This window comes from Corvus cornix, chromosome 1 (assembly GCF_000738735.6).
Source record: "Corvus cornix cornix isolate S_Up_H32 chromosome 1, ASM73873v5, whole genome shotgun sequence".
NCBI classification, from domain to species: Eukaryota; Metazoa; Chordata; class Aves; order Passeriformes; family Corvidae; genus Corvus; species Corvus cornix.
In genome coordinates, this window is record NC_046332.1 from 68,303,613 (window position 1) to 68,326,612 (window position 23,000).

Consider the following 23,000-nt stretch of genomic DNA (forward strand, 5'->3'; position numbering starts at 1 on the left):
GTGAACACCCACCACCAGAGATTCTGGGGTTTCAGACAGGTAAGATAGAAGGTCGATAAGAAGCAGGCCCTGCAGAGGTGGGATGGTGCTTTTTATCATGCCAATTGTCCTCCCTTACACTTCCCACTTGGGTGTAAAACCCCCCCACCTTGGGAAGGGTCACATTCACACGTAGGCCTGAAGGTATTCATCCCTTCTGATGGGGCATAACTGGCTCAGCTACATGACATGCAGCTTTCCTATCTTAGAAGGCATCATAAACCATCAAAGACCCCGCCCCCAAAGCACCCTGAGACTCATCCCTTAGTCCTTCCACTGGAGAACTGCACGTGATCCACAGTGTTGCAGCAGAGCCTGAGCATGCTGCAGAAGACAGGGTAAAACTGAGTGGTGGCACCAGTAAAAGAGTTAAAAGCTGTAGCATTGGTGAGAGCTAAAACGCACGTTGGATCAACAGGAACTTCATGGAGCTGCAGTGTCTTCTCACAGTTATAGACCAGGCCTCTTCGCATTATGTGGAAATACTCACAGCACTTTTACTGGCTAGCTCGTAGTTCAACGCCTTAGAAAGCCTCGGGCAGACTAGAGACGTAGCACGGGCAATCCAGCATTTCAGTAGCTCTAAAAGCTGCAAAATGGCAGCTGCAAAGTTGACACCACCAGTAGAAGCAAAGAGGGAGAAATATAGCCTTTGGCTCATGCCTTACTCCTGCAATCAGATGCTTTCAATAGAGACACAGACACACCTAAGCGGCTCGCAGAAGGGAGCTGAGCCAAAGAGGGTGGGCCCACTCTGAGCTCTCTCTTTTATTCAGGAGAAGGGAAAGGCGAGAGCTAGGGGCGGACCGGGGTGACCGGCCAATCAGACACTGCTCCTGAGTCACTTTTGGTTTTGCCCACGCACTAGAGCAAATAGGTTCAGAGCACATGGCAGGGGCAAGTCCTGACTTGTCTGACTAGTCTCAGGGAGAGGGAAGGGCGACCTAGGAGCAGGCAGCAACAGCACTACTCCATAAATGATGCTGTCTTGGATGTGGTCCTAAGCGAATATCCCAGGTATGTCTGGTACCTCTATCTTACAGCTCATTGAAGCAAACCAGCATCTATATCACAAGTTAAAATGAACCTTGAGGTATTGCCTTTAGGAATAGCACTGCTAATTTAGGAAGGCAAGAAAGGTGGTATAATGTAGTGCACTGACCAGCACATTGACTCATAGCAACCTTCACCAGAATATGGATGGGAACTTCCAAGATTTGCTCTGGCAACTTTGAAAAAAAAACAAACAAGGGTGATAACTTCTCAGAGATTTCACTGCCATTGCCACTAGTTGTGCAAGTAAGTGAATAAGAGAACTACTGTAGGCTAGAAATTTCCAGGACAGTACATTTCATGGTGCAATCATTGCCTATTGCATTTGCTGTGTGTTATTTCTGTCTGGCTTAGTACCCACTGTTGGGGTAAATGTGGGAGGGTAGGCTTGAGGAAAAAGAGGCACAGGGGCTATAACAACAGTAGGTGCAATATTACAGGATCTGAAGAGTTATGGCTGTAGGGCTGCTAACAGGTTTTAGATCAAGCCATCTATTCCAGACAATTCACTAAGATTCTCACCTTTTTACTGTAATTAAAATATCCCACTAGAGGGAAAAAGAGCAAGTCCTGCACTTGTAAGTTGTTTTCAGACTCACAGCAACAGCAGAGTCTCTGTAACCACAGCACATTGGCACCTGTCTCCTGTTTTCTCATCTAAGCACAGGCCATGAATAAAGTTACTTTTTAAAAGCTGGCTTAGAGAAAAGGAAGCCTGGACTCCGTATTTTGTCACGTTTTTATATTTCCTTAGAACAAAAGGAGCACAAGGCTAGGGTCAAAATTGCTTTCAGTTGCAAACATACAGCTTGCAGGTGTGGGCAGAGCTTAGCGTAAAATAACAGGAGGCAAAAGAAGGGAAAAAGGAGCTTAAAAATGTGATGTCAGCAGGAGAAAATAGACTCTGTGGGGCACTGGTTTTCTAAAGCCTTGTTCTGTAATCAACACAGCTCGTTACTGTAGCTGCGTGCGATGCTGCAAATGGCATCTGGATGAACACATTTTGTCTTTCCACCACACTTTCTACTTAACAAATTGTCTGCCCAAATTGCTGAACCATGTGTATTGTGTCAAAGAAGAGGAAAGCAGCAGATTCCCTTTGTCAGGGTAGACAGCCTGTACCAAACTCTCAGTCACTGATTTTCAACCTTCTTCTGTTTAGACCCCTAGGAATTCTGCTGTGGAGGTACAGGACTTTGTATAGATGCCTCTTCCCCCTGCAGTGATAATCATATTGCTTTCTTTTCCCTTACAGTCTACAGTGTACACCTGAGTCTGAGGTCTGCAGAGCACAGTTTGGAAATTGATTTCCCAAGCAAATGTACAGTTCCACTTCTTTCTTTTCTTAACAAAAAGTCACTTTCTCGTAATAGTTCAGTCCTTAAATAGTACTAATGTTATTGTTGCAATGCATGGGACAGTCCCTCCTGCAGTCAAGATCACAGAGAGAAGTGACCATGTATCTGAGATCAGCTAGCAGCACGTGACTGCACATCACATTGCAAGGCACATCACAAGTTCTCTTTCCCATCCAGATTCACTCTGGAGTCTCATCATGGGATTAAGGCAGCAGGACCTCTATCTCACTTGAGGAGGAGAAAGAAATGAGAAACAGAATGGGGTTATAAATGTAATCTCAAAGGTAATTTTTTTGTGGTTGCCCAGGGAGGCTGTGGAGCCTCTGTGCTCAGAAATATTCAGAACCTAACTGGACACAGCCTGCTCTGGATGGCCTTGTTAGAGGTTGGACAAGATGGTCCTTACAACTGCAGCCACTCTGTGATTCTGTGGTTCTGAAATATAAATATTTTCTTGCAGTTTTCTGAAGAGAAGAATGAGCTGAAGGAACGAAAGTGAAAGTTAATAAAATCTTTCCCTTTTTCAGCCCAATAGCATTAACTTCTATTAACATTTCTACCACTGCCAACCTTGTCAACATGAGCAATCCCATTATGTGGGCCAGATTTTATCAGCTCCAAAGGTAATTCTACATCCAGGCTACCGCTGAGGTTTCCCTCAGTGTGGAAATATGGGGGGCAAGGAAGAAGCACTGATGCACATTCTGGTTCTCTCTCCCTGTGGGGTCAGGATTTGGCAAAGCACATGTCACCCAGGAACTAGGACATGTTTTATGCAGATGCAAGTTATACCTGCATGGGTGAGGAAACTGTGGCATACTCATAGAGACATGGGTGGGAATAAGTTCAGTAGCCATGCTGATCAGCAGCTCATATTTAAAAGAAAGACAGGACAAGGGTTTAAATGGAGCTTTCACATCATGCAGGTTAGCCTGCGCAAAATCATATATGTGTTTGTAGGGCTGGGTTTTAGGAATCCCGGGCCTCAGGCTCTTTGGCTGTATCTGTGAACTGACTCGTCACCACTTCTATCATTTAGGGTTCTTTGTTACCCAGTGCAATTTTCAGCATCAAGTTAAGCACCAGAAGATGACACCCAAAAGCAGAACTGTCTAAAAGCACAGGCAAAATAGGCAAATGTCTGGGTTAGAGCTTGCTGGGGAACAGTTGATTCCCTCTTCTCTCACGTTACGTGTCCGTGCCCTCCCAAAATTTCACAGAATACTGCTAGCCCTACTCCTCTCTCCCTCTGCTTGTGCTGTGAGATTTAATTTTGCATTTCCAAGGGAATGAAACTCATTTATGCGTGACTGCTGAGAATCACTGAGCTAGCTCTGGAGACAGGCTGGACCAGCTCAGAAATGGGTCTGCTCAGCATCAGGGCTGGCCCAAGGAGGACTATGTATCCAGGGGCAGGAGAGGGGGAAGGACACAGCCTGAAACAGGACCTTTCAGTAGTGGTTAGAACCACTCAAATCGATGTTTAGCTTTACCTCCTGACCCATGCTGTTATCTGCCTGGAAGCACTCAGGAATTACATAAGGCTTTACAAAAATTTTGGAGGTATTCTCAGTAAAGGGCTGACGTTCCTAGATTAAGTTTTAGGCAGTACTTTTCATGGAAGTGCAGGTCTGCAAAGCCAAGATTTGATACTTTGTTCCATAATCCAGGTGATTCCCATACTTCAGACATCATTACTTAATTCAGAATTAATCAGTGGCCCCTAGTCGTGCTCCTGTGGGGTCTGCTCCCTTCCTGATGGGATAGGCAGGGATTTCTCATTCCCTATCTATCACTAACACACAGTGATTCATGCTTTTAAAACACTTCTAAGTGCCAAGAACTGTCTTAATCCAATTTATGGTCTGAAATTCTTATGAAGATGAAATTCTACATTTCCCAAGGCTAAATTGTATGTGTTAGAGATGAGACATATAGCAAAAGAAGAAAAAACCAAAACAAATTAACAACAGGTTGTTTAAGCTAAAAAAAACCTTTGCCATCCTGTAGTCTAGCACTGGACTTTCCCAACCAGTAGAGCTATCCATGGATTACCGTGGTTCCACACACCTCTCCATGCTACCAGATGTAAGACACTTGAATCAGTTTCTATCTGGTAATGAAGTATTGCATGTATTAATTTACACAACATGTAAACATGACTGGCTAAGTCCTATCACATGTGTCCCAGAGGTTTATTGTACAATTAGTCAGAGGAAAGTTGAAAGTGAAGCAAAAAGAACATTTACAGGCAGGAGAGGAAATGGGCAGGACAAGATGCACAAGTAAAAAAGGCGTAACCCCTTCCCCACCTCAGACAGACACATATAAACAGTGAGAGAGTGAGTTCCCCTGCTCACTGGCCACCACTCATTTGCTGCCTCTCTCTGGGACCTTGCATCACCCCTGCAAGATGTGGGCAAAGGTACTGTCTCTTTGCACTGTAAGATGCGATTCTCTGTTTAAGCTTTCATATCCTCATTCCGTATGTCTCAGTAGGTGCCCATCACACCACAGGATATGTGATTCACCTGCTTTAAACTGCTTGTAACTGCTTCTTCAAGATAATCTTAATGCTTCACTACAAGTGTGAGTGAGAACTGGGTTGTAATGATGGGTACAATTCTGGTCACCATTGCTAGGGAAAGAGGAATCCAGTGTGAACAAAGTAATGAAAATTTACGAGCATAGTAGGGGTGAGTCCATATTGTAAAGGAGAGAACAGTTTGGTTTCTTTAACTCAGAAAAATGAAGGGCAAAAGGAAATACCACCACTCTGCGTGGATATGTGCAGGGGAGTAAAGGAAGGGGAAGGAAGAGGAGAAAGGTAAGGAGATAATTTTCAAAGAGAGAGAAGATAAATATTCACTACTGCCAGTGTAAAAAAGAAAGTGTGTGTATAGACTGGTGGCAAATAATATGTACCTCTACAGCAGGACATTTCTAATGGTCCAGAAAGGGAAGTTTTAGATTATTTTCTAATAGAGATACTAACAACAGTTCACAGCCAAGAAGCAGGTTGAATTTGCATAATGGGTCATTGCTCAATAGGAGAGGAAAATAAATATATATAATTGCCAGAGCAGCAGGATCCAGGAACAAGGAGCCACTGCTTTTCAAAGAGGCAAGACCTTGTCTTGGAGAAAATCTGGGACTCCAGCTGAGAGTGAATTCAATGGGAGCTGGGAGCTATGAGCAATATGTGAAAGGTAGGGCTGACAACTCCTGCCTCCCACTGAGCTCCAAGCTCAGCAAGATTTGGGATAGTAAGGCTGCTAATCAGGGAGATTAAATCTTGCCTTCTTGTGTGGTAGTGGGTACACTGGCTTGAAATGCTACTCTCCCACTGATTTCAATACCAATAAGCAGGTGCTATGGGAAAGATGGTTTTACTTCTATTTGGGGGGGGTGTCTGTGTGTGTGTGTGTCACACACACACACCTCCCAAATAGAAGTAAAAACATAGTCATTAGAGATGGAGATGGAGATGAAATGGGGATAAGATAGAGACAGAGATGACAGAGATAATCTTGCATAGTTACAGCACCTGCAGTGCATACTCTCAAGGACTCAGGGAGAAAGCAGAAGAAATACAGAACAGAAAAGGATAATGATAAAAGCATAAATAAAATATAAATAACACAGTGACATTTCTGGGAATAAAAAGAGGAAGAATTCAAACCTTGGTTTTGCTGATGCAATTCATGTAAGCAGGGGCAGAAATGACCAGCAAGCTAGTCAGAAACCCAAAAATGAAAGAAAAAAAAGAGGAAAGGAAAAAAAGAGGAAAGAAAAAGTTTAAAATAGTGTTTCCTTTAAATATAGAGAAATATCTACTTCTTTTTCTTTATTTTTTCCCTTCCCAGACAGTTACAGGAAATTTTGCCAAGGTGATTCATGGTTTGAATGCAAATCAGTTGACAGATCAAGTAATTCAGAGAAGTAAGCGAATGATTCTGGATACTCTTGGAGTGGGGCTTCTGGGTACCAGCACCGAGGTCTGCCAAAAAGTGACACAGTACAGCAAGGTAAGGTGTCTGCTATTCATAGCACACCCTCAGGTTTAGCTTTAAGCAAACAAGGGAAAACTTAGGCTATGAAAAGGAAATTTTGCCATGGTGAAATTCTTTTGTGGATGGAAAGAAAGAAATGGCGTTCTTCCCACTGGAAACAGTGAAACTTCAGTGCTCAAGTTACTTTCCACTCTGGATGGGCAGAAGCCTATGTATCAGCCTGTATGCTAAGATCCCCCTCTACAAACACAGTCAGCTAAGAACCCCTTCCTTTCTTTCACCTATGATATTTTATTAAAAGCATCAGCAAAGTAAACATCACTTATCACCAGCCTTTCAAATCAAGGAACTGTTAAAGAGGTGGGGAGTTAGCAGTGGGTTACTTGCAGTCCATAAAACATAATTGTTGTCTGAGGTGCATTAGCCATGCTTCTCCTCTAGTCTTGCTCTCCTCATGCTAGCAGAGTAATTGGCCCTGAAAAGAAGCCTTCCCAACACAGGAGTGCATCAATGAAGAGGAGTTTATCCCACTGTTTTTTCATTCAGCTCTGCCTAGTGGGACTTGTGCTCCAGAGCTCTGTGTGCCAGTAAGTCTCTTCCCACAGGGAATTCCCCTTTCCAAGCCATGGTAGTTCATGCTGTTTTATTCAGTTTGCAGCACCAGGAGGCCATCTATCATTTACTCAGGGTCTTACTAAAACACTGGAAACAAAACCGTTTAACAAGACGTCTTCCCCAACAAGATGATGACAGTCCTGTCATCGTTTAGGTCAGACTTGATGACCTCAGAGGTTTTTTCCAACCCAGTTGATTCTGTGATTCTGAGGGACTTGTCAGTGGGTAGTGAGAAGGGGCATCAGTAGCCAGAGGTTGTGTGAAGGTACTGAGTGGCCAGATGGATGGTGTTGGTCTGCCTCCGAGCTCTGTTTGGGTGGAACAGGACATAAGAAAACAGGAAACTGAGTTTCTTTTCATACTTTCTGAAGGAACACTGTTTTTCTCATAAAAGGGAACAGTTAGGTCCCGAGAGGGCATGGTCTGCTCTCAGTTACATCAGAGATGCAATGCACATTTATCCTTAGGTTCAGGACTTTGAATTAATTGATGTCAATTTGTTTCAGATCTACAGCTCAGATTTATCCAGTACCATCTGGGGCCACTTGGATTTCCGACTGCCTCCTCTGTATGCAGCTTTTGTGAATGGAGTGGCTGTAAGGGATGCTCTTTTATTTGCTCTTTAATCATACAAATTGATGCCATTCTTGCTCTATAGAGAACAGAATGTTCCAAAAATCTTAGCTTATTCTGACGCCTGCTACAAAACTTTCCTAGACTATTCTCCTAATGTGCTTCAACTTCCTTCTAGTGAGATTAAATTTAAGGTATGATATATGTGTGATCCAAACTCAACAGCATCCCTTACCTTTAATGTGGGACTTGGGGCTGTTGTCAATTGTCAGAACTCTATGGTTTACAAGCTGGTAACCTTGTAGCAAGGTTACAACCTTGCTGTAGCCGCTTAAAAAGACACACTCTAGCTCTACCTCATTTCACTGGGATCCGAATTTCATGCCAATTGGCAAAGTACAGCTACAGAAAAACCCAGACAGATGCACATATAGATACATACACATATAATATCACAAGGCAACTTAATCTTCAGTTATCCAGTTTCCAAAAGCCAGTTATAAATTTTGGACACACAGTTTGTCATTAAAGCAGTAACTGACTCCCCAGACATTTGTCTAAATTCAGATTGAGGCTGAAACCATTTGAAATTGAAAGATGCACAAGAGGTGGGGTAGACAAATTTGGCAATTATGCAAAATTAGGGAAGATGACCAACCAAAGAAATAGTAATATTAAGCCTATTTAAATTAGTGTGACAACAATATCAGAGGTCCAATTTAACAGCTCATTTCCAATGTAGAGAAAATTACCTTGGAAATGAGATCTGATACCTCTCAGCTCCTGGCAGCCCTTGTGATATTCAGATCTGGCTGTTAGCATATATATGATCATTTCAGTTTACATCTTGGTCACAGGTCAATTTTAAGCACTTACTGAAGACGCCAGAAACACAGCTTACAGGGTACTGGGCACAAATTTCCTTATCCTGCACTGCAAGGCATCTTCCCACATGGCATCAAAGTTTTTCAAGGCAGAGGCTGGGTTTTCTTCTATCTGTTTAGAAACAGTCCTCAGAAATGCACAATCGCAGTATTACAGGGCAAAACCTGACCAGCTTGCTCCAAAGTAAGACATGAGTGAACAGATGTGAAAGCTTAGTTTTTGAGGTGTTATTATGCTACATAAAAAATGCTGTCCCTGATGCTCTCAGGTCCCTGGGGGATCTCAAAACTTTGTGAGGGGAAGGAATGTGTCTGATAAGCAGTTCATTACAGACACTGACTGCACTGTTGGGAACCATCAGCTACCAGATCAGCAGCCATATGCCAAGCTGGGAACACCTAAAATCTTCCTGAGCAGCTGGGCTCTGGGCATGAGAAAGAGAAGGCACCACTTGGGATAGTCTCTTGAGCCAAGCAGCTCATTCCACATTAAGACTGTAGCTTTCTCCTAAGTCCCAGCACTCCAGGGAGTCTGGTTCCTTGTGTAACAGGTCTTGTTTCAGTATGCTGAAAATTCAGGCTAAGGCCTCCTGTACATTTGCAGGCTTGTGCCTGTTGCCTGTGAATGGTTGCACCAGAGAAGTAGCTCTGATGATATAAATTTCATTTAGCAGTATTTAACTGCTATAGTTTTATGGTGCAAGTCCTAATAGCAGCATCACTTGCAGCACCAGGGAAGTAATTTCATTATGTTTATATTTCATTATGTTTTGGAGAAAGTGAAAATTCACTGTTCACATGGTGGACCTAGAACATCTGATTTAATTATACCAGTCTAATTAAAGCAGCAAAAGCCAACTGCAGAAAAAAGGAATCACTGTCACACTGGTTTCAGGCTGGTACAACTTGGATTAGAATTATACTCCTTTGAGGTAAGATCTCTGCTGCATTGCCACTTCTCAGACAGCCATGTTGGGAGTAAAGGTCTTTAAAAGACTTCTGAATTTTTTGCTTTCTAAGGAAGATTTAGTTCTTCTGTACTTTTTTATACCAGTTACAGTAGTTTCATTTGACTGAGGCAATCTTGTCAAGTCAGAGTTTATTTCTAACAACAGATCAATGCTTTTCTTTCCTTTAGGTGCACTCAATGGACTTCGATGACACCTGGCATCCAGCCACACACCCATCCGGGGCTGTGCTCTCCGCAGTGATTGCACTCTCAGAGGCCTTTCCTCAGAAGAAAAAAATCTCTGGTCTTGATCTGCTCTTAGCTTTCAATGTGGGAATTGAAGTGCAAGGCAGGTTGCTGCACTTCTCCAGAGAAGCCAAGAATATTCCAAAACGGTACATAGAAATGTTTAAAGTAGAGAGTTGAGTGGAAGTGGTTTTTAATCAGTGTTAATATACATAATTAAATGTCAGTTAAAATACAGGGCTGTTTATCTGAAAATTTAGGGAAGGTTCATTTTACATGTAAATACACTTGACTCCTAACTCTTGAGCTAATAGATTTCTTTGTGAAAGCATTGATCAATTCACAGTAAGGAGATGATCTCCCTACTTTGAATTTTTATAGATCTATAATAATATATAAATTTAAATAATAATAAATATAACTTTATATGTGACTATAAATTTGCTTTGAACTATGAGCAGCTCTAATGTTTCAGTTGCCTTCTGGGGAAGACCTACTGCAAGCAGTACTATTCCAGTTTAACTTTTTCCTGGGGAAAAGTGACAACTCTCAGTTAGGCCCACACGTGAATGCTGAATGTGTGTTTCTTTATGGCCCAATCCATTTTCCATGGCAATAAATGAAAAGCTTTTGTATATAGTGAATTTGAGGTTTTGTAATCTGGTAATGAAGATACTTTTGTTTTCTCAGGTTTCACCCACCAGCTGTGGTTGGTACAATGGGGAGTGCAGCAGCTTGTGCTAAACTGTTAGCTCTTGACCAGCTGGAATGTAAAAATGCCTTGGCTATTGCTGCCTCCTATGCAGGTGCCCCACTGGCTAATGCAGCAACCCAGATAAAGCCCCTCCACGTTGGGAATGCTGCCAAGCACGGATTGGAAGCAGCTTGCTTAGCTTTACAGGGTCTTGAAGGAAACAAACAGATCTTGGACATGGAGTCAGGGATGGGTGCCTTTTATACAGATTACAACCCACAGACTCTGCCAACCTTGCAGTCCTACCCCTGGCTCTTGGACCAGCAAGATGTGGCCATCAAACGCTTTCCTGCTCATCTTGCAACACACTGGGTGGCTGATGCAGCATCTTCTGTTAGGAGGAAGCTTGTGGAGAGCAGTGAGAACTTGCTCCCCCTTGATAAAATTGAGAAAGTCATTCTCAAAGTCCCTGAGGTCAAATATGTGAACAGACCTAGCCCAGCCTCAGAGCATGAAGCACGACACTCCTTCCAGTTTGTTGCGTGCTCTGCTTTGCTGGACGGCAGCATGTCAGTCCAGTCCTTCTCCACTGAGAATGTTCACCGGCCAGCCTTGCAGGAGCTCCTCTGCAAAACACAGCTGGAGCACCCTCCTGACAACACCCCCAGCTTTGACAGCCTTTACTGCGAAGTGAGCATCATACTTGAGGATGGCAACATGATCAGCGACCGCTGCACTACCTTCTACGGGCACTGGAGGAAACCTCTGAAAAAGGAGGACTTGGAGAAAAAGTTTCAATCCAATGCCCTTGGCATTCTGCCTGCTGAAGCTGTGGAAGGCATTGTAGAGACCGTGTACAACCTGGAAAAAGTAGAGGACTGCTCTGTGTTAAGTACATTCCTATCAGGACAGTCAGCTAGAGCGCTTCCAGACAAGCTGCGCTTCCTTTGAATGTTCCAGCCAACAGCTACCTGCTCTTCACAAAGCCAATGCAAAATTCAGGACAAACTCTTACTTAGTGACTCAAGCACTTTTAAATAAGACTCCTATAACACAAGAACCATATTCAGTCCAATATTGTGGATTTTAACTAACTAAATAATTTGGTGATTATGTGCCCAGCTTAGTCAGGCTGAACAGAAGATCCTCTGCTGGCACAACCAACTTCAGCTATCTTTGGACCTCTAGAGGCAGAGCACTCACTGCTTGCGCATGGCACAAAAATCTCCCTGCTCTACTGCCAAAAATCTGTGTGCTGTTGCTCCTAAATAACTCCATACAGGAAATCCAAATTCTGGAAGAGTATGGAAGTGCTGTGTCCATGAAAATCATCACAGTTAGAAGTACAGAGAACAAGAGCCGTTATATATTTATTTCTGTAGATTTATTTCTACAATCTCCTTGAAGAGGGCACCTGTTACATATGAGCGTTGACATTTGTGCTAAAATAAACACAGCCCAGGTAGGGAGTGGTAGCACTTGATACCCTGCAGCGAGTCAGGCATCGTTGCAGCGATCGCTCTTGCACTGAGGCAGCAAAGGCCTGGGCCCAGCCTGCTCACACGAGTGCTGAGCGTGAGGGACAGCTGCACCCTCCTCTCATAAAGGCATTCTTTCCCAGTTCCACCTCTTGGCTTCTGTGTGGTATAGGTCTGTTCCCCTTTTTATTCCCGCCCCCGTTACAGGAGACACTGAGCACGTGGTGTCGGTTTAGGTTACTTCAGGCCCAGCAGAGTGTGGGCTACACTACACTGGGCAGGAGTGACAGAGACCTGCCAACACCAGAGCACTTCTTATGCCAGACAACTCAGTGTCCACAGGGAACCTTGATAATGAATTCTGGGAATTTTTTGCTCCTCTAATACAAAGCCTTGCTAGACTGAGCTTCTAAGAGAAGCTGCCAACTCTTTGTTCAGCTTTGTAAGATCAAAGCATGTACTCTAACACATATAAAATTATCTTCCTCAGGGCACTAACTGATGTATGCAAAAAAAAAAAATCACGAAATAAAGCTAATTCATTTCACTAAATAAATCTGAAATTACTTCTTTTATTAGAGCAAAACGTGTATCTTTTCCACATACAATGCATTCATTTGTGCTGGATCTTGGTTTATAAAGTTGGTTTACCTAGGGGCTCTGCAAAAAATTCAGAAGTCCATTAGTAATACTTGCTTAAAGACTTGCAAGGGGAAAAAAGAACCCAAATAACCACATTCTTTTATTTTTCCCTTCTGATTAGAAATCAGAATTGCTCACCTATACTGAAGGTAATCAGACTCATTTACAGCTATTTCATTACAGCTGGGTAACAGCAAATGTGAATTACTGATAACCTTTAGTGATGTGATAAAACCCCATTGCCCATTCAGTCTTTTTAAGACTGAATACATTTGGATTCATTAAAAAAAAAAAAAAAAGAACCCCCCCATCACCTTCAACATATGGCTTCTATTTTTAAAGAGAAATAAATAGGTTAAATTCAGCAGTAACCATCGGATGTATTAAATATTAAAAAACACTCCACCACACCAAACAAACCAGGAACTGTGAAGTTTAGCAGTTGCATTATTTTATTAATTCACTCAAAGGAAGCTAAATGTTTATGCTTAGCTACACTGATTTCCTTGGAGAAGTCTGTACACTTCTAGTCAGGCAAGCTTCAGGACTTCTTGTACCATTGTTCCAATTCCATCAAAGATTTCATGCAGAGGAGCCTTGCACATGAAAGCACAGGTAGTAACTATTTTATTGGCTTTATCCACATGGGATTCATTTACATTTTTGCAAATGTGCTTACATCCAAGCTCTGCTATAGCAGATGCCGTTTCAGCATCAGGAAATCTGTAAATAAAAAGACTTTAATTAATATAAAGCGATGACACAGCCATAAAATTCTGCATACGCAACTTGAATGAGAGAACTACAATAATATCTACATGACTCTTTAGCTGATGATGACAAGGGAGTTAAAGAGGCTGCTACTATCAGATTTTCCTATTCCCTATGGACACATCAAGTGATCTAATACCTCTGAAAACAAGGTCTGAAATGCGGAGCCCCAATATGTCAGAAGGTGAAACAGTTTTTAACAATCTTTTGTTACGTTTGGAAGATGATACGAAGTGCAGCTATAACTGATCCTCAAAAGTTTGAGGGAAGCCAGCTGAACTTGCAACCTTTTCCAACACCACCATGTAAGGTGTTCCTCTGGGATTCTGTAGAGATTTTGATTTCTTCTTTTCCCTTCTGATAAGGGAGGAACAGATGCAATCCCTCACTACTGCTGCTGATAAATTTAATTCAGAAGTTTTATTGGGAGTTGACAGTTCTTGAAGCAGTACTGACTTCTGCTAGGCCCTGTTCTCATCTCCCTCTCCCTGAAGTGGCCCCAAACCACTACCACCAGAAAAACTTTATTAAAAATTTCTGAGCAGACAAAAGCCCAGAGACACAATCTAAACAGCCACTCAAATTACCACAGGGCACCAAGTCTTTGAATGCCAGCTGGCCAAACGCCTGCTCTTCATTTACACGTTTGCAAGATAAATCATGGCCTTCAAAGGCATTGGGTAAGCAAATGCTGGATCTCGCTTAGGATGGGCTGCAATCTGTCACTCAACTGCCATGAATGGAATGGGAAAAAATAACTTGATATCCCTGGTCGCTAGTGTGTCTGTGCAGCTATGATGGTACAAACATCCCCTGTTCTGTCCCTTTTAGGACTGATGGATGCTACATCCCGTGACTTGTGAGCCCTCACACTGCACAATAAAGGTGGCTCAAAGAATGATAGTTTAGGCCAGAGGTGAGGACACCTAGAGCTTTCACTGTTAATTGTAATGTGTCTGTAAATGTTATCACAGAACATCTGAGACATTCACAAGTCAGGTAGACATGACACTTAAGGACATGGGTTAGTGGAGGCTTGGCAGTGCTAGGTTAAAGGTTGGATTCTACCATCCTAGAGGACTTTTCCAACTTAAACAATTCTATGGTATCACAGACAGTGTCTATCTGGTTGCAGCACCACAAGTCGCCTGACCTCATGGATTCACTCGGTCTGCCCTGAGAGTTCTGTGCCTAGTACTATTATGCAAGAGAAAATTGTCACTAATTTTTCTCAAAAGTAACTAAGTTTCCCCAGGTTTACTGGTACCAAAGAGACTCCTGCACAGAAGCCTGTCCATTTCCTAATCCTAATTCTCCATCCATTCCTTCTTACCTTCCATCTACGTTTTTATCTTGACCGACTGTAACCTCACAGCCAGGAAAGACTTTGGCTGCCAGAACTGGTGATATGCAGCACAAACCAATGGGCTTTTTAGCACTGTGGAAGGCTTGGAGTGTGGAGTTCACGTGCTCATTGACAGTACAGTCCTTGCCATCTACAGCCCAGGAACACAGATTCTTTGCTACACCAAAACCACCTAAAAAAGAAAAAAAAAAAAAAAAAAACAAAAAGCTTAAATATAAGGCACTGCTAAAAGTTATCAAATTTGATACCAAACAGAAGCTCTTTTTTACAACGTAATCTTGGTATCCGTGGGACTGTTAAGTTACTGTATTGAAAGTTTTACAATGTCACTGTAACCCGTAAATGATGGGTTTACAAAGTTAAAAGTTTAACTGCACACTTTTTTATACCATGTAGGTTATATATAAGCCAGAAAGCTTAATCTTGTTTCAAAAAGCAACAAAGGGACAAACAGGAGACCTCACACGCATCTGCTAATCATTAGAACAGCTGCACCATTTGTTATGTACTCCTCAATAAGGAAGAGGGATCTGAAGAAAGACCAATACTAGTTAAAAGCACAAGTATGGAATTCATGGGAATAATGCAAACAGTGATTTGACCCTCTATAGTAATGAACTCTCAAGTTTTACTTTGATGCTTAAGCAATTATAGAAGAGCTTTTCTTCTTCCCTAGAATTACTTTTGGACTTTAAAAATAGATTAACACAGTAAAAACAAAGGGGATTCTATATAAAATGGACATTATAACATAGGATCTTCTGAGACAAAAAGCCTTGATAACGTAATTTCTGATTTAAAATAGTGCCAATTTGTCTTTCTATAAATTAGTTTTAACAACCCTTTAGGTGCATTTAATCTTCATTTAACTGTATAAGCAGATTGTATTTTACAGCTCCTTTATTTACTAGATTTATAACCATCAGAATAATCAAAGTAAGGTGATTCCATATGGAATGTGCACAACATCAACTTTCTCCAATAAGCATATAGAATTTTCCACAAGTACTTCAACATGCAACATCAAGAAGCTTTGCATTTTTAGTATTTTTCCTTTCCTGCTTTGCTCACTTTCAAGTGTTATCTGAAATCTCTGAGGTAGGATTTTAATTCTCAAACTTAATAGGGTTTATTTCCCTCTAACAGTTATTACAGCAATCCCCTCGAGCCTGGGTTATAAAAGCATGAAATTAACGTGGAAAACATCTGTGAGCCTCTACTCCCTCCTGCCCAGCCCTGACACCAACCACTCACGTACAGTGCAGGCAGAATTGTTTCTCTGTGTTATACACATGCTCCCTCTGCTGGCCTTACAACAGCGTGAAAACTTCAAAATTAACACTTGGGCCCAATCATGAAGGCAGTATTTAACAGTACTACGAATATTCTGGAAAGAGATCTTCAGCAAGTCGTGATTTCCTCATAATGCTTCCTCATTTCTAAAAGTGATTAGAATTACCTCCGTCTGGAAGGCAATTTTGTGGTCTCTAAATAAAAAATTATCCATAAACTATTTTAGTAGAACTTGATCAGCAGCTGAGGGGATACATAATTAAAACAGAATATACTCACATCTGACACGGAACATAATCTACTTGGTAACCTGCTATTCTGACAACATTTTCAGAGGCCCTGAAATTCAGGCATTGCCATGTAATGGAGTTCTGACCTAAGTTTTGTACTCTGGTCAGTGCTCTTGTCCACAAGTAAGTAGTAAAGTTTTCACAACCTTTAGTAAGAAGGAATGGTGGGATGCATAACTTAATACCTAAACATCACTCTGGCATTTTACTTAGTGAACTATGAATCAACAAATATATTGAGTTAAAAAATCACAAATCATTTTCTTTTAAAAGATGACCTCAGCTGGTCAGAGCATGATGCTAATAGCACCAAGGTTGTGCGCTTCATCACCTGTATAGGCTGTTCACTTAAGAGTTGGACTCGATGATCCCTGTGGGTCCCTTCCAACACACAATATTCTGTGATTTTGTGATACCTACCAGGGAAAATGACAGCATCAAATTCACTAGCTTTCAGTTCAGCCAAATCCTGAATGTTTCCCCTTGCCAACCTGGCACTTTCAACTAACACGTTTCTCTTCTCTTCTGTTGGACTTCCTTTTAGGTGATTGACTACATCCCTTTGCTCAATATTGGGGGCAAATATCTTCACCTAGAAGAGAGATGAATCAATTTTGTGAATGTAAACAGAACTCGTATATATTTGTCACAATAAAGATCATTTAATGAAAATAGGTTTTGTCCCTGAAGCCTCTTATCCACGTTAAGTGAATTCCACAGGATGAATCTAGCACATTAAATATCTAAAGTGACATATGATATATTAGCTTGAGTAAACACAGCCATTCTCCCCATCCTATTCCTGCAGCATTTTGACAGGAGGGTATTCTTATGCCAACATTAAGCTTACTGATTTTGCCATGGCGGACAACCCCAGGGACAAACAGGACACCACAATTTATACCAGCAGCCCAACTGGACATACAGCTGACTTTGAAGAAAGGCTGCTCTTAGCTGTTATGGAATGAAAGTGCTAAAAAAGTCTGACATTAAAAAGTTAAAAGATGCAAACTTTACAAGCATCTCTAGAGCAAACATCAGAGTTACCAGCTGTCCTAAAACACCAGCAGCAGAAAGGAAAGACTGATTTTGATTAGACACAAAAGGGGAAAGCTGCATCAGAATATCAAGCTCTGTGACAGGTGTACCACAGGATCTGTTTCCTTGTGTGTTTTGAAGCTTCCTTTGCAAACTTCTCAGAGATGGCAATTCTGTGCTAGATATGAGGGTGCTGTTGTTAGCATGACACACCTGAGTGTGGCTACACACAGACAGTGACCAGCTTCTCCCATCTGAAGTCACAGATGGGACCAAAGCACACCACTGCATCCTGGCCCAGGCTTCTCCAAGAAGTCCCAGTTTACCAAAGAGAGCCCAGAAACAGTGAGCAGAAAACAAGCAGATGAACCCCTGTGATGGCTGCAAAATCAAGTGGAAGAAAGATAAAAGAATTTTAACCCATCCTCAGCTCCCTATGGCCAAAGGAGAAAGGACAGGTCTCCAGCTGCTCCTTGCTCCCGGGTTCACAGGATCACAGAATTGTTAGGGCTGAAAGGGCCTTCTGGAGATCGTCTGGTCCAACCCCCTGACCAGGCAGGGTTACCTAGAACAGATTACACAGGAATGTGTCCAGGAGGGTTTTGGGTATCTCCAGAGAGGAAGATTCCACGACCTCCCTGGGCAGCCTGTTCCCATGCTCTGCCATCCTCAATGTAGAGAAGTTCTTCCTTATGTTGAGATCAAACTCCTTGTGGTTTAGTTTATGGCCATTGCTCCTCATCCTGTCACTGGGCACCACTGAAAAGAGTCTGGCACTGTTGCCAAAACAATTGGATTCATTACCTGGTATGCAACAAGACAATAATTACACACTCAAGAGAGACATTGATTATTTATTTCAGAGTTGTGCAAGCCCGGGTGTTTGGTGGTATTCCACAAATCAAGCACACCCACTGGACTTTTTGTGCCATTATCTATACACAGAACTTCAGAGTTAGTAACTCTCCAAGTGCAGCCCCTCTATTATGATTGACTGGTCATTTCCATACAAGTTTTGTAACTCCAGTTACCTTCTACACATGCTCAGGGGAACGGTCTTCACCTGGGCAGGGGTCTTTTTGACCTGTAGGCATGACTTTTAGTATAATAATTTAGTTGCATTAATGAGATCCTTTTTCAGTCTTCTGTCCAGCTAGCTGCCTGTTTGCGACCTCAGCTCCTGTGAGGGGGCCAGGCAACATGGATTTTGGGCGGGGATAAATGAAACAGGGAAGAGGGCAACATAAAGAGAGAGATTATGGCTGAACAGGCCTTGTAGTGTGCAGTGGCGGCGCGGGGACCACCGGGAACCGGGAGGGGCTCTGGTCCACGGACAGGAGGACACTCAGCTGCTGTATCACACGGCACGCCGGGCCGCACACACACACGTATACATATACATATACATATACATATACATATACATATACATATACATATACATATACATATACATATACATACACACACACATACACACCCCGCCACCCCGCCGCTCCCCGCTACCTCCGCGCCGCCGCGGCTCAGGTGCACCAGCGCCGCCGACGCCTCGTGAATCTCGCTGCCATCAAAGACGCCACAGCCGGCGAGGACCAGCGCCACCCGCTTGCCCATGGCAGCCGCCCCTCAGGCCCGGGAAGAGGCTGCTCCAGGCGGCGGGCCCGGGCCTGCAGCACCGTCCCCGCTCCTGCTCCTCCTCCTGCCGCGCCTGCGCTGCCGGGCTCCGCCGCCGTCTGTATCTTCCGCTGCCGTGCAGGCGAGGGGGGGGGGCGGGCAATACATGAGGAAATCTGGAAAACAAGTGGCATGTGCGTCTAGTTTTAAACAAACCAGGCTCTGACGCATTTTCGGCCTCTCGTTCGGCCTGGCCTGCGCTCTGTGGCGGGCAGGTGCCGCACGGTGAGCCCTGGGGCGCTGTAGAACGTGCGCGTTCCTGTCGCCAGTCCCAAAGCTGCAGGGCCTCGCAGCGCCTCAGCGTGGGTGCCTATGAGGAGTTTTTTGTTTGGTGGGTTTGTTTTACGCATAGGGCTATAATGGTGTAAGGAAATGTGGCTTCCAAATTGCTTTGAAAGCCAAAAAAAGACTGGGGTTTGGTAAGAGGCCTGCGGTACTGCTGGGTCCTGATGCGGTTTGTTTCAGTGACACCTCGCTCATCAGACCCACTTAGTCCTTTTTTCTCACTTAACCTCATGCTGGGTTCTAAGGAGCTGCTCCATTTTATCAGAAAAAGCAGAGGTATTTTAGCAAACCAACCTTTCTTCCTTGACCCACTCCCAGCTTAGTCTGTTAAGGCATTGCTCTAGTGAACCCAGAGGGAATGAACGCATCCCTAGTCTCCTCCTTAGGACTATGCACACAAATGCCACTCCAGGAATCATCTGTACTGAGTTTTAGTAAGATCTCTCAGCTCCTGGTCCTTCATTTTTCATGAGCTGCCTCTCTTATAATAAGAAGAAACTTGTGTTTAATAATGAAAACTTACTCTCTTACTGGACCAGAGGACTGAAAAGCTGGATATTGTAGAAAAAATTAGAGTGTCTTCCAAAAATTTGGAGTATGGGTTTTCTGCAGAGGAAATGATTGTGAGTAGACTGGGCAGAACAAAAATGACATTTCAGAGCAAAGCCTTTTCCTTTAGCAAAATGCATTCAGTTGAATACTGATTGGTAGGGAGGCTGGGTGGCATGATGGACAGGGAGATTCTAGAACAGGACAGGGCCAGGATAGGGAAATTCCCTGCTGAAGGGTAGACTCCTGTGTGCTGGACAATGTTTACTCCAAACAGATGTAGGGCTTCAGCTCAGTTTACACCACAGCCCACATATATACACACATATCTGCCTCTTAGGATTGAGCAGGACCACAGCATAGCTCCACTGAGAGTCTGCAGAGCTGGAATCCCACTGGAATCATCTTTATGCCTGGAGCTAGGAGAAAGCTGCTGCCTGGAAGAAGTTTAAGCTTAATGCATGTTTGGAGATACGAGTGTAGTCCCAAACTCTGCTGTGTGTTAGGGCCAGGGTTAATGTTAGAGCTAGGGAACTGAGCACTGGAATTCCCTGCTCCTTTCTAACCTGACTTACTGGCTAGTCTTTCTGGATAGATCCTGGACCTGAATTGTCAGTAACCTCATCTCCAGTCTTGTTTCTGGCCCTGTCTCTTAGTTGGACCTCAGATTCACATTATAGGTGGTCCTTTCTCCTGGATGGACCCTAGACTTGATTGGGATATGATATTCCCATCCCACTTCAGGTTGTCTATGTCACATCTCTGTGCCAGCTCTGTTCCATGATCTAACTTGCTTGTTCCAAGCTCCAACTTGCTTGTGCCATGTCCCTGCCTTGACTGTGCGACCTTGTCATGGCCCTCTGTGTCTTAAGTCCATGTTTTCATCCCAGCTCGTGACATGTCCTTGCCCTAGCTTTCTGTCACCCTGAAGTAGCCCTGAGAGGAGTCTTCTCCATGCTGGGCCCACAAAAGCAAGAGCATTTCACAAGGAGTACAGCTCTGAAGCCAGATGTTTGCAAGGTGAGCAGACACACCTTGATGAGAGAAGAAGCTGTGGTCGAGGCCCTCAGTGCACTAGTAGCCCTATAATTACCCTGGCCAGCCATAACCTCAACCCACACACCCTCTGGCCACAAATCCATGGGCACTTAGGCCTGGACATCCAGACATTACCTGAGCTGTGCTGTAGGTGTGTCGTGTTTCCTGTTGTCCTGAGGTATGGGTCGCTCTTCCTGCACAACCTGTGAATTGACCTTGGCACAAGTAGTGTAATCCTGGCCTTGGCTCTGCCCTGCTGTATCTGGGGTGCTGCTGGATCCAGCCACTACTACATGTTTGTTCCTGAGGAGATTGACAGCTGGACTGTCAATCTCCCAGAATCAGACCTGAAACCAGTTAGAATTTACCCGTGAGAATATTACAGTGAAATTCTGCAGCTTTAGTAAAATCCAGAGAGAAGGCCAAGAAGATAATTAATTAGAGAAGATGTTCTGGAGGGGAGGATGTTCTTGTTATGGGACATTGAGAGTGTACAAGGAAGAACTTTTGAATAATATGTAGCAACTATACTTTCGCTTGTATAGCTGATTGTTTACTGCCTGAATGGTCATTGTTGGTTAGACAGCTTTGTCATTGTTTGCTAAGCAGCCAGTCTTAAATTAGGCCACAGCCATTGTGAAGAGGTATAAGAATAGCAGTAGAGAAAATAAAAAATCTTTCTACCTTTCTCGACTATGGATTACGACTAGTGTGGCTTTTATGTCTGCCTCGACAACAGCCACATGTTCCCATTCAGAAACTGAATAGCAGTGGGGTTCCACCAAGAGTCTGATCACTAGATAAATCCATAGTGATGAGGCAGAGCCAGGGTTACGCTGGGATGACCGATGCATGGACTGGGTCTGCATCAGTAAGGTACACAGCTGGGTTCAGGTGTGGCTGCAGTGTACCTCAGGTGGGAGGCAGAAGCCTTGGCTTAAAAGCAGCTCCCCAGGAAAGGAGCAGGGAGCCCCTTCTGAGGTGTTTCAGCAGAGCAGAAGCAGTTTCTGACTTTGCTCACAACGGTTTTTATCAGCAACCAGCTGCACATCCTGAAGGGAAGAGAGCAGGTACTGTCCCCTTCAGACTTCAAGGGGTTGAATTACAGCTCTGTCCTAGACCCCAGCCTTTTTCCTACTGCCCATGATTTGAGAAAAATGTTTTCTATAGTGGAAATCCTGCTTTGAAGCGCCTCAGTTGCCTGACAACAGCTGTTAGCCTAAATTGGACTTGGATAGCTCTTTGTATTTCACAGGCATCCAGTTGACTTATCAATTCACTTATCCCTACCCTGCAGCAAATCCCAGAGAGTTCATCTCAGTTTAAAACTCGTGATGAACTTCCTCTGCATCCTTATCCTAACCCTCATCCTATCTCTCAGGCTTCAGCAGCGCCCCCCCTTCCAATTCCAACTTGGAAAGAAATAATTTCCATCACTTGCCTCCTAAGCTGGCAGACAAAGGAGGAGCTGCCCTGCAATCCCAAACGTTTACTGAACTGCACATCTGTCCCAAGCATAGCCCTCATCCTAGCTGTCAGGGTCAAGGAGCTCCTGAGTGGAACTCTTAGACATGGCTTTCTCCCAGCCCAGCTCACAGTTCAGGTGGCATCCCAGGCTATGTAGCAGAGTGTAGGTGCACAGGAGCCCTGTTTCTGGCTCCTTTTCTCAAGATTCCTTTCTTACCCCCTCAAAGGCAGAGATTGTGCCTCTGACTGATGAACTCTCGTCTTTCAGAGCAGCTTCAGTCTGACTTCAGGTAATGTATTTCTCAGTATGCATCCAGCTGACTCAGTAGCTAACATATGCCAGTGTGAGTGGGAAAAAAACCCCATGTGATCAGTAAAGCTGCCAGAGGTGTAGTTTTATCTGCTGTGATCCATATATATGACTGTGACTTTCCTACTGAATGGCATATTGCCAGTGTATGCACAGGCTGGGAGATGTGCAGCTGTGGTGTAAGCAACATCCAGAGCAGCCTGTTTTTGTGAGCATGGGGCTGTTACTTCAGGTGAAATAGCCTCTTTGCTGGGACTTACAGTGTGATGACTCAAGTGCATGTTCAAAGCCAAACTCTCTGTTCAAAACCACAGCTTCTGACTGAAGCAACAGGATTTGTTTTTCCTTTTCTCTCAGTTCCTTCCATCCTGTTCA

At 43.6% G+C, this 23,000-nt stretch overlaps 2 protein-coding genes across 4 annotated transcripts; one reads left to right on the forward strand and one right to left on the reverse strand.

Annotated features, from left to right (window-relative positions):
- Positions 1 to 971: 971 nt before the first annotated feature.
- ACOD1 (aconitate decarboxylase 1) lies at positions 972 to 12,426 on the forward strand. Of its 2 annotated transcripts, none has more exons than XM_019292190.2 (5): positions 972 to 1,056; positions 6,317 to 6,478; positions 7,585 to 7,674; positions 9,674 to 9,879; positions 10,421 to 12,426. In XM_019292190.2, the coding sequence occupies exons 2-5, from the start codon at positions 6,401 to 6,403 to the stop codon at positions 11,373 to 11,375; spliced, it is 1,329 nt and encodes a 442-aa protein (XP_019147735.1). In that variant the 5' UTR covers positions 972 to 1,056; positions 6,317 to 6,400; the 3' UTR covers positions 11,376 to 12,426. The 2 variants fall into 2 exon arrangements, with proteins under 2 accessions (XP_019147735.1, XP_019147734.1); XM_019292189.2 differs by lacking the exon at positions 972 to 1,056 and adding an exon at positions 4,786 to 4,875.
- A 542-nt stretch (positions 12,427 to 12,968) lies between these two features.
- Positions 12,969 to 19,027, reverse strand: LOC104695875 (glutamine amidotransferase-like class 1 domain-containing protein 3A, mitochondrial). 2 transcript variants are annotated; one of them, XM_039550400.1, is made up of 4 exons: positions 18,809 to 19,027; positions 16,685 to 16,856; positions 14,649 to 14,853; positions 12,969 to 13,267 (listed from the first exon to the last, which is right to left on the reverse strand). In XM_039550400.1, the coding sequence occupies exons 1-4, from the start codon at positions 18,914 to 18,916 to the stop codon at positions 13,075 to 13,077; spliced, it is 678 nt and encodes a 225-aa protein (XP_039406334.1). In that variant the 5' UTR covers positions 18,917 to 19,027; the 3' UTR covers positions 12,969 to 13,074. The 2 variants fall into 2 exon arrangements, with proteins under 2 accessions (XP_039406334.1, XP_019147736.1); XM_019292191.3 differs by lacking the exon at positions 18,809 to 19,027 and adding an exon at positions 17,516 to 18,652.
- Positions 19,028 to 23,000: the final 3,973 nt, after the last annotated feature.

What these genes read in the sequence shown, in the direction of transcription:
- ACOD1 (XM_019292189.2), top strand. An exon ending in CTTTTGTGAATGGAGTGGCT is followed by an intron (nt 7,675 to 9,673) that starts GTAAGGGATGCT and finishes TCTTTCCTTTAG; the next exon opens with GTGCACTCAATGGACTTCGA. An exon ending in GCCAAGAATATTCCAAAACG is followed by an intron (nt 9,880 to 10,420) that starts GTACATAGAAAT and finishes TTGTTTTCTCAG; the next exon opens with GTTTCACCCACCAGCTGTGG.
- LOC104695875 (XM_039550400.1), bottom strand. Translation starts at nt 18,916, where the DNA reads ATGGGCAAGCGGGTGGCGCTGGTCCTCGCCGGCTGTGGCGTCTTTGAT. An exon ending in TGAGCCGCGGCGGCGCGGAG is followed by an intron (nt 16,857 to 18,808) that starts GTAGCGGGGAGC and finishes TCTCTCTTCTAG; the next exon opens with GTGAAGATATTTGCCCCCAA. An exon ending in TGATGCTGTCATTTTCCCTG is followed by an intron (nt 14,854 to 16,684) that starts GTAGGTATCACA and finishes TTTCTTTTTTAG; the next exon opens with GTGGTTTTGGTGTAGCAAAG.